Below are 12,914 nucleotides of genomic sequence, written 5' to 3' on the forward strand. Positions count from 1 at the left end.
CAAATGTCAAAAATATTTTTTATTATTTAAGAAATATAATATTATTTTATTTTACTTTTCTTTTTCTTTTTTTTTCGGATGAGAGAAATGGGGAGAGAGATGGGCAAAGGCCGTCAGGCTGGCTTAGCAGCCTAGGTGCCCAGACGGTTAAATATAACCGTTTTATTAGCAATACAAGATCATGGAAGAAAATTAATGGTGTTTTTCATTATGGATCATTAGAGGGTGGGGGGGGAATCATGTAGCTACTGGCATCGGGATGCATCGGTAATCGGATTGTAGCCCATTTAATCGGAATTCATCGAATCGTAGCCCTCGGAATCGAATCGTCAGGAATCTAGAGATTTCTGCCCCTATGATTTCTACAGTACATGGTGTGTTGATTTTGTCCCTTGGATCCACCATGCAGCTACACCTTCTCCAAGGTGCAGGAGAACAGTGACATCTACTGGAAGTTCCAGCGCTACAACCTCATCGTGGAGTACCACTCCCGTCCTTCTCTGGCTCCTCCATTCATCATCCTGTCCCACCTTCATCTCTTTATCAAGAGGAAAATACGCAAGGTGCCCTCTGTCAAGATCCACCACTTTGGTCAGTATTTGATTTGGATCAAATTGAAAATATTTTGTGATTTGACCATTGTGTGAAGTTTTGATTTGACCATTGTGTGAAGTTTTGATTTGACCATTGTGTGAAGTTTTGATTTGACCATTGTGTGAAGTTTAGATTTGACCATTGTGTGAAGTTTTGAACAACACTAGAATCATTGATTAAAGTGCATCGATGTTCGGGTCATAATAAGTCGGTTCATCGATGTTCGGGTCATAAGTCATTCCCAAGGCATTATTCTTAAAAACTGATCTCATCTGTGCAGAATGTGTGTAACACAGATTTTAGTACCTACCAAACATTGATTATGATGGAAACAATGTAATGTTTTGATTTGTGGACATTGTCTAGGACTCTAGGCCAAGCTCGACCTCATCAGCTCATGTCTACGACGATACTGCTCAAATTATGTTAATGCATGCAAATAATTTCAGCATTTTCCCCCAATGATTAGTGTTGGAATTAGGAGTAGGGAAAGAGGCTAACCGTCTGATTACATGGGAGACCATTCAAAAGGAGAACTTCCTGACAGACCAGAGCAAGATTCAGAGAGGCAGCGACTCCGAGAGGCTTAAGCGGATGTCTGCCAAGTGAGATAACGACTTCATCCAATTTCACTTCATGTCGATCACTAAATTGACCTCTGGTCATAAACTTGCACCAGTTAAATGGCTCTGTATCGCATTGTACTGAACTGTGTGTGTTTTGGCAGAGTGGATAGTGTGCTGAAACAGCTGACTGAAACCAGAGACGTTGACCACAGGCTGAGAGCTTTGGAGGCCGAGGTAACTTAAAGCTGTCTATTCAAAGCACTGGGCCTGTTCCTATGCCTCACATTGATCTTTTGTCTGTGATGATGAAACCTCAGGCACAATCTTTTGTCTGTGATGACACCTCGGGCACAATTTACACATTTATTATTACCGGTATTTAAAAAAAAGGTTATTTAAAGGTTGAGATTCATTCTGCTTTTGGTCCACTAGGTGGAGAATTGCTTGAAGGCTCTCACCTGGATCACAGATACGTTGGCACAAAGCACGCTGGCCAAACCTGGTCTACCACCCCCCACCTTTAGAAGTATTTCTACAGACACGAGTTCAAGTTCTGGAAGGATTAAATAATGCATTTAGAGAGACTAGATAACATGTAAGTACAGAATGTCTGCAGATCCCTTTTTTTTTTTTTGTGGCTTAACCTTTATTTTTTTAATATTTGGTTTTTATAGAGGGACAGACAGTAGGCTGACAGGAGATGTGGGGGGGGGGGTGACATGCAGTAAAGGCCGTCAGGATCGGGAGTCAAACCCGCGGCACATTGCCAGACTGCATTAGCAGCCAAGGTGCCTGAACCGCTGAGCCACAGCCCAGGCCACCCACCCAGTGTCCTTCTGTTCACAGAGACATTCTCATCTTCCTCTGCATTCACCTTAATACTTGCAGCCCTTCAGGTTCAATGAAAGGGAGGGAGGAATCTTTGTCTGCTGCTACGCCAACTGATGGCCAGTTCTTGATTCTAAACAATGTTAAGCATGTATTCGACTAATGCAGTGGTTCTAAAAGTGGGGTCCAGGGACCCTCAGTGTTCCTTGTGATGGTTCCAATTCCAAATGGAGCCTGTAACTGTAACCGATCTGTAACTCTTGAGTGTACAAATGGAACCAAATGGACCTTTCCGGGTCCATTATAGATAGGCCTATAGAAGAATTTACCCTTTTGGGTTAAAAATAGGGAATAGGCACAGTTTTGTACACTATCAAGTAAATAATGGAATATATTTTTTTATGTGCACTTATTCATTTCAGCACATGCAAAGGGAAATAATATACTGTGTGGGTGTATATGTTTGTGTAATGTATTGTGTTCACAGTTGCTGCACTATTGCACTGGTACTGTATCTTTAAAAAATATATTTTTACAAGGTGTATTTGATGTTCACATGGGTTGCTGCTGTTTCATGTTCAAATTTAATTAGTTTCCATGTGATTTTTAAACTAAAATGCTTATTTACTACCTTGATATGTCATAAAGATCAACAATGCTGATGTTGGTATTAATGTAAATGGCAGATAGATACTACATATTGGAGAATCTAGTCTCTGAACTCGATATAGAATGCTGTAGGCCAGCATGTCCCAAGCATGTAACATGTGGTCATGTTTCACTGGCATCAAATTACCCCATGGGACCATTCTGTTCTGTGCATGTACATGTGCTTGGTGGTATCTGTACACGTTTACTGTACAAATGTATACTTGCTAATGCTAAATGTATGGTTTTCCACAAAAAAGCTACATGATTATATGAATACTACAGAAGTGTCAATGATGAGACATGTATGGATTGGAATCCTTTTAAATAATTAAAGTACATTTTGAACATGCAGTAGTAAATCTTTGTCCTTGACACCTGGACCCTCAGCCTGTTGAGCATTATGGGGAGAAATGAAAATGGATTATATTCTCTTAAAGGATTAATTGGATCAAAGAGTTTAAATTCACCAAGCAAAGACTTGGTAAAAGTCATACATTTTAATGAACACATTTATTTTGTAAGCAAAATCAACAGTCTGTCAAAGTACAAGCTCCCAATGTTTTGTAGTTTAACAAAAATATTGTAATGTAAGGTCAAGGTCAAAAATGGAAATTAAATTAAGAAATGCTTATTGTACAAGTTTCGTTTGCAGCAGATGTACTGTAGAATCAGTCTGTGTAGTCACAGGAGTAGTTAACCCAAAAAGGACTTATTTTCTATCATTTACACACCCATGAAGCCTTGATTTAATACAAAACATTGTATTCCTGAGCCAATAATTTGATGGGTCATCGTCAGTAGGAGAGGGCCCTATCTTGTGCCACCCCTTACCCCTAAACTTAGTTATTTGCCATTTTGTACTATTTTAAAGTATTTTAAAATACTTCAACTAGCTAATCTACATTGACATGTGAGCTTGTAGATCAGCTATTTAAAAATGACATGGATAAGGGCTAAGAGGTGCAAAATATAACGGTGTGTCTCTTACTGGAGACCACAGGTCTTCAAATTATTGGCTTTGAATGTGACAAAAAAAATCATGAGGCGTGTAATCGATGGACAATGTCATTTTTTTTAGGTGAACTCAGACAGTGGAAGACGGGTTTTCAACAGATTTTGACCCAGGGACTACCATTCTGACTAAGAGCAACCTGGGAACCACCACTATTGTGTCGGGTGGGCTGACGTGGAGACCTGCGGGACAGTCCCGGAATTGCACCGTCTGTCACATGTCCCACATGTCATGGTGAGTTTACGTTAATAATATAATAATCTTTAATCATTTTCCATTAAAAGGCTTTTGGAGAGAAATTAAGCCAGACTCTCAGAGGGCAGGTGTGAGTGTGTGTCTGTATTCAGATGATGCTCATTGGCCCTCGCTATGCATAGGCTAATTATGTTTCTGCACTGTCAAATAGGCCTATATCTGGCTTTTGTTCAAGCTTTATTCAAGCTGTTATAACAGCTAACTAATAACTTTGGTTGGTTATGTAATGAAACACTTTTGTGTTTTATTAATAAAGCACTTTTAAACTGAAGATGATGGCCAATGTATATTAAAAAAAAAAAAAAAATTCAGGGACCACCTGCAAGACATCATATAGCAGCCGATGTCTTAAGTGTATATAAAACCAGTAAGACGCATGAGGGCAAGAATCAATCTCGCCAAGGGCGAGGTCGCCTGCATGCATCCGCCTGGGTAACAGCAGACTGCTGGGCGAGCGCTGGCGCTTTAGAATGGGGGGTCAGATCAACATATCTGCCTTGGTGACAGCAGACTGCTGGGCGAGCGCTGGCGCTTTAGAATGGGGGGTCAGATCAACATATCTGCCTTGGTGACAGCAGACTGCTGGGCGAGCGCTGGCGCTTTAGAATGGGGGGTCAGATCAACATATCTGCCTTGGTGACAGCAGACTGCTGGGCGAGCGCTGGCGCTTTAGAATGGGGGGTCAGATCAACATATCTGCCTTGGTGACAGCAGACTGCTGGGCGAGTGCTGGCGCTTTGACATGGGGGGGGTAAGATCTTAATTTTCGGGCCTGTTAAGAACTCTAGTGTTCGCCGGCTGCCGGGTGCGGCTGCACTAATAACTTTGGGGCAGGCCCGTCTAGAGTTTAAATGGACAGGTATCCGTCAAAAGGGAGACATCGAAGAGGAAGGATGGATGGGGAAGGATCAACATATGGAATGTCAGAACAGGTTAGCTCCATATATGGAGATCTAAGGGTTTGAGGTCAGATGTAGAGTTGCTGGCCAATATTGATGACATCAGGTATCTCCATATATGGGCTTAATATTGATGATCTCCATCCCTGATGATGATGTCACGTGATGTCACGTCCTCTCTCACCCCGACCAACCAACCAACACACACACTGATGGGATTCCATAGTTAACTGCGACCATTGGTCGCAATAATGATATAGCCAGTGCTGCAGCAGTGGGGTGTAATCATATTCATGCATGAAGTGATAATGCCTGTGAGACGGCCTGTGTTGCCATTGCCAAGACTGACCTGGCAACAGGGCTCAATGCAAATTCATCAGCCCCTATAGTCATTCCACCAGTGGAATTGGAATATGGCTTTTGATAGATACTGTAGTGTTGGTATTGCTTGTGTGGTCATGGCAGCACAGTGAGACGATTGTGGCTGTGATGGTGGAGTGTCCTTGATCCTCTCAGCCTTGGTTATGCACAGATTCTCTGATGTTAAAGAGATGAGAAATAATAAAAGACTAGCGGAAAGAGTGCATGAGAATCCAATGCCTTGATTTATGATGTCCTGTGCCAAAATCTACCGTGCCAATCTACAAGCTCACAAGACAAGCTATTTTTGGCACGGAACACCATCTTATAGTAAGGTATAAATCATGCTTCGGGGTTAAGAAGAGGTGAGCTGTGAATTAGGTAATGTCAGAGGTGGGGTGAAGACCAACTGTTCCAAACGTGTGCAGGCACAGTGGGTTATGGCTAGACCAAGGAAAAGGTGTAGCGTAGTGCAAGGTTTCAGTGTGCCAGAACTCTTATTGAAGGTCACACTGTGGAACAGGGCTATTGAGGGGAGACAGACTTTTAATAGCAAGCGGGGCCACCTGTCAATCTTAAGTGACTCAACACAGGGAGTTGGACCCATGCTGTAACCACGCATGTGCAAGCGAGAACATGTGCACAGGAATTATGTGCTTGCTCGCTTTGCGCATACATTTGTCTGCACTGCTACTATGACGTGTGTGTGTGTGTGTGTGTGTGTGTGTGTGTGTGTGTGTGTGTGTGTGTGTGTGTGTCTGTGTGTGTGTGTGTGTGCGCACGCGCGCTCTCGTGTATTTCATTAACCCATGCAATTCAATGTGATTTTAAATGGACCACCTCACCTTTTTTTCAATCGCACGCTTCCAACGCTGAAACTGCAAAGCCTTGCCTCTAGCCACTCCTTGCCCATCTGGGCACATGTTCCAAATCCTGCAGTCACTATATACCTCAACTTAAATCTTTGGTTTCAGGGGAATGTCAGCTGTCAATGTATGTGCCTAGCATGCATTTTCAATGCCCCATCATCTCAGTTTCTTTCTATTTCCAGTTGCTCTGTACATCATTCTGACACCACACCTCCCTCCCCGAGATCCATCAAAAAACTCAGCAGCCTGACTACTTGACTGCCCCTCCCCTCTCTCTCTATCTCTTTCTTGTTGTGTGTGTGTGTGTGTGTGTGTGTGTGTGTGTGTGTGTGTGTGTGTGTGTGTGTGTGTGTGTGTGTGTGTGTCTCTCTCTCTCTCTCTTTTCTCGTGCACGTGTCCCCTCTCCTATACGCTGGGTTATGGGCATTCTTCCCAGACATGTGCCTCTGTCAATCAGTCCCATAAACCTCATACGCTGCACACACATGCCCCCTTGTTGTCACTACCCTCTGTGTAACCAGCATAAGGGGCAGCTCACTGGTGGGTCCGTGTTCTTGTACTCAGCCTTTCTCTGACTCAGGCGGCCAGAGCCTCTCACCCACCTCGGACTTTGAGAACGCCTAATAAAGTTTGTTTGGTTTTTAGCCACGGATTGTTTTATTGAAGCCGCGCTTCAATTTACATTTTTATTTCTGTGGGGACCTCATTTATCCTGAGTGGAGTTACAGTCCAGAAGAGGTTTCCTCCACGTTAGTTGTTTGAGTCTTCCAACATGGCTGTTATCAAATGCTGGATGGTGGGGCTCCTCCTTGTGCTCCTGTCTCCTCTCCAGCTCTCTCTCTCTGGGATGAGCGCCCAGGACGTGGCAGAGGCTGAGGAAGAGGAGGTCCACCGTGACGAGGCAGAGGAAATGGCTCACATAGAGGAGCTTGTGATGGATGACGAGGAACACCATCACGCAGACGGAGGCCTGGAAGACGAGGAGGAGGAACATGAACATCTAGTGGAGGAGGAAGAGGAGGCCGTTGAGGAAGAGGAGGCAGCTGAAGAGGAGGCCGTTGAGGAAGAGGAGGCCGCTGAAGAGGAGGCCGTTGAGGAAGAGGCTGTGGAGGAGGAGGCCGCTGAGGAGGAGGAAGTGGAGGCCGCTGAGGAGGAGGAAGTGGAGGAAGAGGAGGCCGAGGTGGAGGAAGCGGCTGAAGAAGAGGCAGAGGAAGAAGTTGAGGAAGAGGCAGAGGAAGAAGTGGCAGAGGAGGAAGAAGAGGAAGTAACTGAGGAAGAAGAGGTTGAAGAGGAAGCTGCTGAGGAAGTTGTCGAAGATGCCGATGAGGAGGAGGAGGAGACAGGTAGCTTCTTCCTCACATAACAGCATTGGGATTGGAGCAATATATATATTAAACTGGTGTTTAATGGGATATCTCTAGGGCTAACTACAGATGTGAGTCTTTGAAGTGTATTCTAACTCGCGCTATTATGGATACATGTTATTGTGAGGTTGACTGCAAAGGCCACAGGAATGTTGTTACACTTGGGGAGTCTTTTAATAGATTGCTATATCTGTGGAGCAGCCAAGCAGTATCTAAACTATTCAAACCTGTTGATTCATTGTGACGGTGATGTGAGGCATGACCACCAATACTGAGTGTCAAGTAGCACAGGAGTATTAGTATTATATTGCTGGCAAGATTGCTGCACATAACTTCATAAAACACACACACACACACACACACACACACACACACACACACACACACACACACACACACACACACACACACACACACACACACACACACACACACACACACACACACACACACACACACACACACACACACACACACACACCCTGTCTGGTCAGATCAGTTGGGTAGTTACTTCTGGATTCCCATGCAGGCCTTAACAATGGAGTGATATTTGATTATGCTTATGCACAAATATTTGTGCTTATTTAAGAAAGGTTCAGGTGAGTGTCAGCTTGATCTCCACCTCCCAACAGCAAACAACAAGAATAAACAAGAAAGAAAGGCTCAACATGTCAGATTGTGATTGCTTGCTTTCTGAGTTTGTAGATTTGCTGTGAAGAGATTGGGCGTAGAGGGGAAAAGGAAACTAGAGCCCTGTATAGAGATCTATACATGCATGAAATGGACAACAAGCTAAATAAATGTCATACATTGTTATTGCATTTCAAAATGTGGTTCATGTTCAGATATGGTTTTCTCCAATGCAGTGTGACACTGCCAGAAATATAATCTCACGGTATCTTGTCTACAGAGGGTGTGCATGAAAGGGCGGGCTAATTTTGTACACTCTGCAGTAATGCACACCACTATATTGAACCCTTCTCTTAGACGAGCATGAAAGTCACGTAATGGAGCATGTGGTGGAGGAGGAGGCTCACATCGATGCTCCACACTTCCGCTCGGGCTCTCTGTGTAGTGTCTGCGCCATCTGCAAGGTAAAGAAGTTGCAAAGATGATGTGAAAGTAATAATCCCTGTCCAATAATTAATACATTAATTACGGCTAATGGAGTAACCCAGCAATTCCCAATCTGTGGGCCATGAGGATATTGCAAGTGGGCCCCCAAATAACTGGCAAAACACTAAGAGTGTATTGTTAATATAACGCATAGTATATACAAAATAATGTTTAATTGTATTTCTTCTTTAAACCCTTGAAAAACCTGGAACTTTATTAGCCAACCGATTAACCAGTTGATTGGTCATTAAAATAAACGGACTACTTAACATGGCAGCCGAGTCACTACCGTATTAAGTAATGGAATGCCAGTGGGTTGGATGTTGACTTGACAATACCTTACAGCTTACATGATCATTTCACAGCCCATGTAAACTAATGTGTGCCTCTGTCCTTCATTAGAACTGTCATTACTGTGACAAATGTCCATGTGATGAGGGAGAGGACTCGAACCATTGCCAATACTGTCAAGTAAGTAGCCTATCTCACCAGTTCTGAAAGTGGGGTCTGGAGGGAGGGAGGGGGGGGGCAGGGGCCTGACCCAGGATATCTACAGCCAACACCAAATGTTCTAACTAACGATGACTTCTCTCTGTTCTCCCAGGAATGCCAGCACTGCTACCTGTGCCCTCTATTGTGTGACACAGTTTGCTCACCAGGTAAATGCAATTTTTACAACAGTGATGATACCAAATTTCCTGTCATTTGTATTTTTTATTCTTATATTATTCTTATCTTCCAGGTGGCTTTCTGGATGAGCTAACCGGGTCCATCTTCATGTAAGACTCCTGGATACAGTACAGTACAAGGACATTGTGTATTATTGCTCCAAGGGAAATACAGTTTGCAACCCACAGAAAACAAATACAGTATATACTTTATACTGTATGGTGGCAAACAACACATTCTCCAGTTAACTTTCACACTGAAATTGTAAGCTACAGTCTACTCTACAGTAGTGAAGGGTGTCAATATGTTTTGTTATGGACAAGTGCGCACGCGCACGCGCACACACACACACACACACACACACACACACACACACACACACACACACACACACACACACACACACACACACACACTTCTGCATCTCACACAATCTGGACAGTAAATATCAGTATATAATGTATTTTATTTATAATGCACTTTACTTTTGCAAAAATCTCAAAAGAAAAAAATCAGCACACCATTGAAAACATAAAACGGAAACAAAACATTTAAAACATGAGGTCATAAAGCCTAGAGGTATAACCAGGGTAGCAACACAATACAAATGCTTTTTGTTAAAAAATGTAAATCTAGGTCTTTAGTCCTCTCTTAAAGATGTAGTTGTGGGACCCCCGTCTACCTTCTTAAGGCCATAGCGCCCTCCATAGTATATCATAGTACCTGATGATCAAGTTTATGGGGGGGGGGGGGGGGGGGAGGAATCACGACACTTGGTCGCCCATGGTACGTAGGTTGGTTATGTTTTATGTCCATGCAGTGTGATGGTCAGCATATCTATGTTCTAACCTGTGTATTTCCAGGACCTTCTCCTCTCTACTGTGAGCACCCTAGCTGGAACCTGGAAGCTGTGCCCTTGGACACCACCGTGTGGATGCACCAGGCCTTCCGTTTTGGAGCTACGATGTTTACTTTTCACATCACCGACGCTTGGCCTTAAGGTCACAGAAATGCCTGTCAATATGTTTTGATAGTCATTATGAAATGAAGATTTTGGTGTAACGCTTGTATAGATAGGATATCTCCACTAGCTCTGACATCTCAAACAAGATCTGATGGCATTTTACTTTAGATTTAACCACTTAAACCCACGTTTTTCCCTCTACACCAAATCTCTTCGTTGAAAATAGCAGGTCTACAAGCTCACATCTGCTTGTAGATCTGTTATTTTTGCGGAATATTTACCCCAGCTTGTAGATCTGCTATTTCTTTTGAATGTTCTAGTACTATTTCAATCTGTTTACTCAGTAGCTTTATTAAACAAATATATAATGCATTTTTTAATTGGAAAACTTTTCCATTAACAAACATTGGAGCAAAAAATTTGCCCTTCGCTAAATCCCACCCCAAAAAGCAATTGTCCAATGCCAATCCAAATAGTTTAGCAACTGTTGCTATGCAGGTTAAGCTTTCGCCACCTCATAGCTGTCCCACCCCGGTGATTACCGTGCAACATGAAAACTCCTGTCGTTAAAAGTAGATTTCTCCCTCTGTCATTTTGTCGTATTTTTTATTTATTTAAATAATGTCATGCACATTTGCCCAGTGCACAGCCTACTGCAGGCCTGGTTGACTAGATTTAGAAGACATTTTGAAGGTTTTGCTTCTGTAATGATCCATTATTTATATGGAGAAATCCCGTCATTTAACATGCATCTCAATGGATGAGCTTGACCTGTCTCTTCACTGCTAACGTGCCTATTGGACAAGGACGGGTTGGGGAGGGACTTAGCGAAGGGCTATAATTGCTTCCATAGCCTGAGTACAGGCTTCTCGGTTGCAATAATACACAAGAAAGATAAAAAAAAAGTTGTGGTCTATAATCTCTTTGCTCTACAAAACAACACATAAGATGAGCTTCACATCATTGCATAAATTCTTATTTTATATTATACTTTGTACCACCATGTTATTGGTGGTACTGATTCCCATCTGAAAATAAACTAATGTTGATGTAATTGTCATTACAGTGTTTGTCTATTCGGAAATACTGCTCAATGAGGAATGCTGCCTAGTTGAGGATATTTTATAATGCAAGTTGTCAGAAAAGGTATTTATTAACATTCAATACATTAAAAATATATATTTCAGCTTTAGCTTATAGTGCCTATACTACCTTTCTTAATTTAAATAAGCTATATAAATGGTAAATAGTGCATTTATATAGCGCCTTTATCCAAGGTGCATTACATTCACCCATTCACACACATTCATACACCGATGCCGGAGGAAACCACCATGCAAGGCACCAACCTGCACATCGGGAGCAATTAGGGTTCAGAGTCTTGCTCAAGGACACTTTGACACTAAGGGCTGTATTTTGCGTGTCTTAAGTACCAGGTCTTATTCCCTAACTTGAGTAAACTAAAGACCTGGAGGCGTGATCAATGCTCTTTGGCCACTCAGAATAGCCAAATGGCATTGATCACGCCTCCAGGTCTTTAGTTTACTCAAGTTAGGGAATAAGACCTGGTACTTAAGACACGCAAAATACAGCCCTAACTCTGGGAGCCCATGCAGGTTCGAACTGGGAATCAATCGGATGTCGCGGGTGGTTTAATCAACCAAGAGCCAAAAGCAATTCCATTTTCATCCATAATGATATTATAGAAACATCTCAATTGTCATATAACTATTGACTCAAATATAAAGATGAGCTACAATATTAAGGTGTAAAGATGATCCGAAATAGCTTTTTAGTGATTTACTGACATCATGATTACTAAAACTGGGGTTTGGGCACGGTGTAGTCGTGTTTATATTATTACTCACACACACTGGTTATGAACAGGGCTTCTTTTGTTTGGCATTGCTAATGTGATGTCATAGGCTTTCTGACTAAATTGGCAAAGTAGATACACCTACGTACTGTACATACAGTACGCATTGGTACATGCTCTACTGCATGTCATGTCAGTCACGTACATGAGTGTGGTGATCAGACAGTTGCAGTTGACAGTCCATTGCATACATCGGCATGCAATGGACCAAATCAATTTGAGCAATAGCAAAACAATGTAAACAATAGCATAGACAATTCCTAAACAGACTTTCTTGAACCGGTCTCATTTTGAGTAAGTACACTGTTTATACATGTATGCATGTTAGTGCATACAGTAGTTTCATTCTTTTAACCACTTATGCCATATATAAATCATTATTATTCTGTATTGGTATGTAATGTATATTTGTCTTAAAAACATTAAGCTTGCATATTTGAAACAGCTTAAAACATCCTTAAGTAGCATACATTTCTAGGCTATATGACTAAGGATGATCAGACATGTACAGTATGTAGCCTACTGTAATGTTTCCAGAACTATACTTCTAGCATTAGCCAAATGTAGTGGCCATAAGGTCAATGACCACCTTCAAACAAAGGTCAACTAATTGCAAGCTCATGCTGGCAGGCCACCTTGCTGTAGAGGTATTCTGAGGTCTATTGTTCTGTGTAAAGCAACTACAGTATTAAATCCCAGGGATCATTTGGGATAAACAGACAACATCAGAGTTATTCTAGTTTAGCTCTGGTACAGTCTCTGGTTTAAATGTCATAATGTCTTTATTTAATGGCATGCCTACACCAAGAAATGCACTTTTTTTAAATGTACTTATTTTTGCAACAATCTCACATATTGAACCATTACGTGAATTAGAAATTGTATTCTTGG

General features: G+C 42.2%; 2 protein-coding genes across 5 annotated transcripts in view; both read left to right on the forward strand.

Moving 5' to 3' along the window:
- The window catches only part of LOC308333265 (transient receptor potential cation channel subfamily M member 4-like), a 32,433-nt gene extending 28,561 nt beyond the window's left edge, over nucleotides 1–3,872 (forward strand). For 2 of the 4 annotated variants that reach the window (XM_080789538.1, XM_080789541.1), the window contains exons 24-27: nucleotides 410–591; nucleotides 1,064–1,199; nucleotides 1,322–1,394; nucleotides 1,593–2,974. In XM_080789538.1, the coding sequence (XP_080645664.1) occupies nucleotides 410–591; nucleotides 1,064–1,199; nucleotides 1,322–1,394; nucleotides 1,593–1,730 (529 nt within the window). In that variant the 3' untranslated portion in view covers nucleotides 1,731–2,974. Of the gene's footprint in view, nucleotides 1–409; nucleotides 592–1,063; nucleotides 1,200–1,321; nucleotides 1,395–1,592; nucleotides 2,975–3,717 lie in introns of those variants that run through there. The other 2 variants (XM_080789539.1, XM_080789540.1) reach the window with 2 other exon arrangements.
- Nucleotides 3,873–6,518: 2,646 nt separating this feature from the next.
- LOC308333273 (uncharacterized protein) lies at nucleotides 6,519–11,207 on the forward strand. Its single transcript, XM_080789555.1, has 6 exons — nucleotides 6,519–7,377; nucleotides 8,386–8,492; nucleotides 8,917–8,985; nucleotides 9,119–9,173; nucleotides 9,257–9,293; nucleotides 10,047–11,207. The coding sequence occupies exons 1-6, from the start codon at nucleotides 6,807–6,809 to the stop codon at nucleotides 10,066–10,068; spliced, it is 861 nt and encodes a 286-aa protein (XP_080645681.1). The 5' UTR covers nucleotides 6,519–6,806; the 3' UTR covers nucleotides 10,069–11,207.
- Nucleotides 11,208–12,914: the final 1,707 nt, after the last annotated feature.

The sequence above is a fragment of the Protomyctophum bolini genome, assembly GCF_963924005.1.
Source record: "Protomyctophum bolini genome assembly, chromosome: 18".
NCBI classification, from domain to species: domain Eukaryota; kingdom Metazoa; phylum Chordata; class Actinopteri; order Myctophiformes; family Myctophidae; genus Protomyctophum; species Protomyctophum bolini.

What these genes read in the sequence shown, in the direction of transcription:
- LOC308333273 (XM_080789555.1), top strand. Translation starts at nt 6,807, where the DNA reads ATGGCTGTTATCAAATGCTGGATGGTGGGGCTCCTCCTTGTGCTCCTG. An exon ending in TGAGGAGGAGGAGGAGACAG is followed by an intron (nt 7,378 to 8,385) that starts GTAGCTTCTTCC and finishes CCCTTCTCTTAG; the next exon opens with ACGAGCATGAAAGTCACGTA. An exon ending in TGACACAGTTTGCTCACCAG is followed by an intron (nt 9,174 to 9,256) that starts GTAAATGCAATT and finishes CTTATCTTCCAG; the next exon opens with GTGGCTTTCTGGATGAGCTA.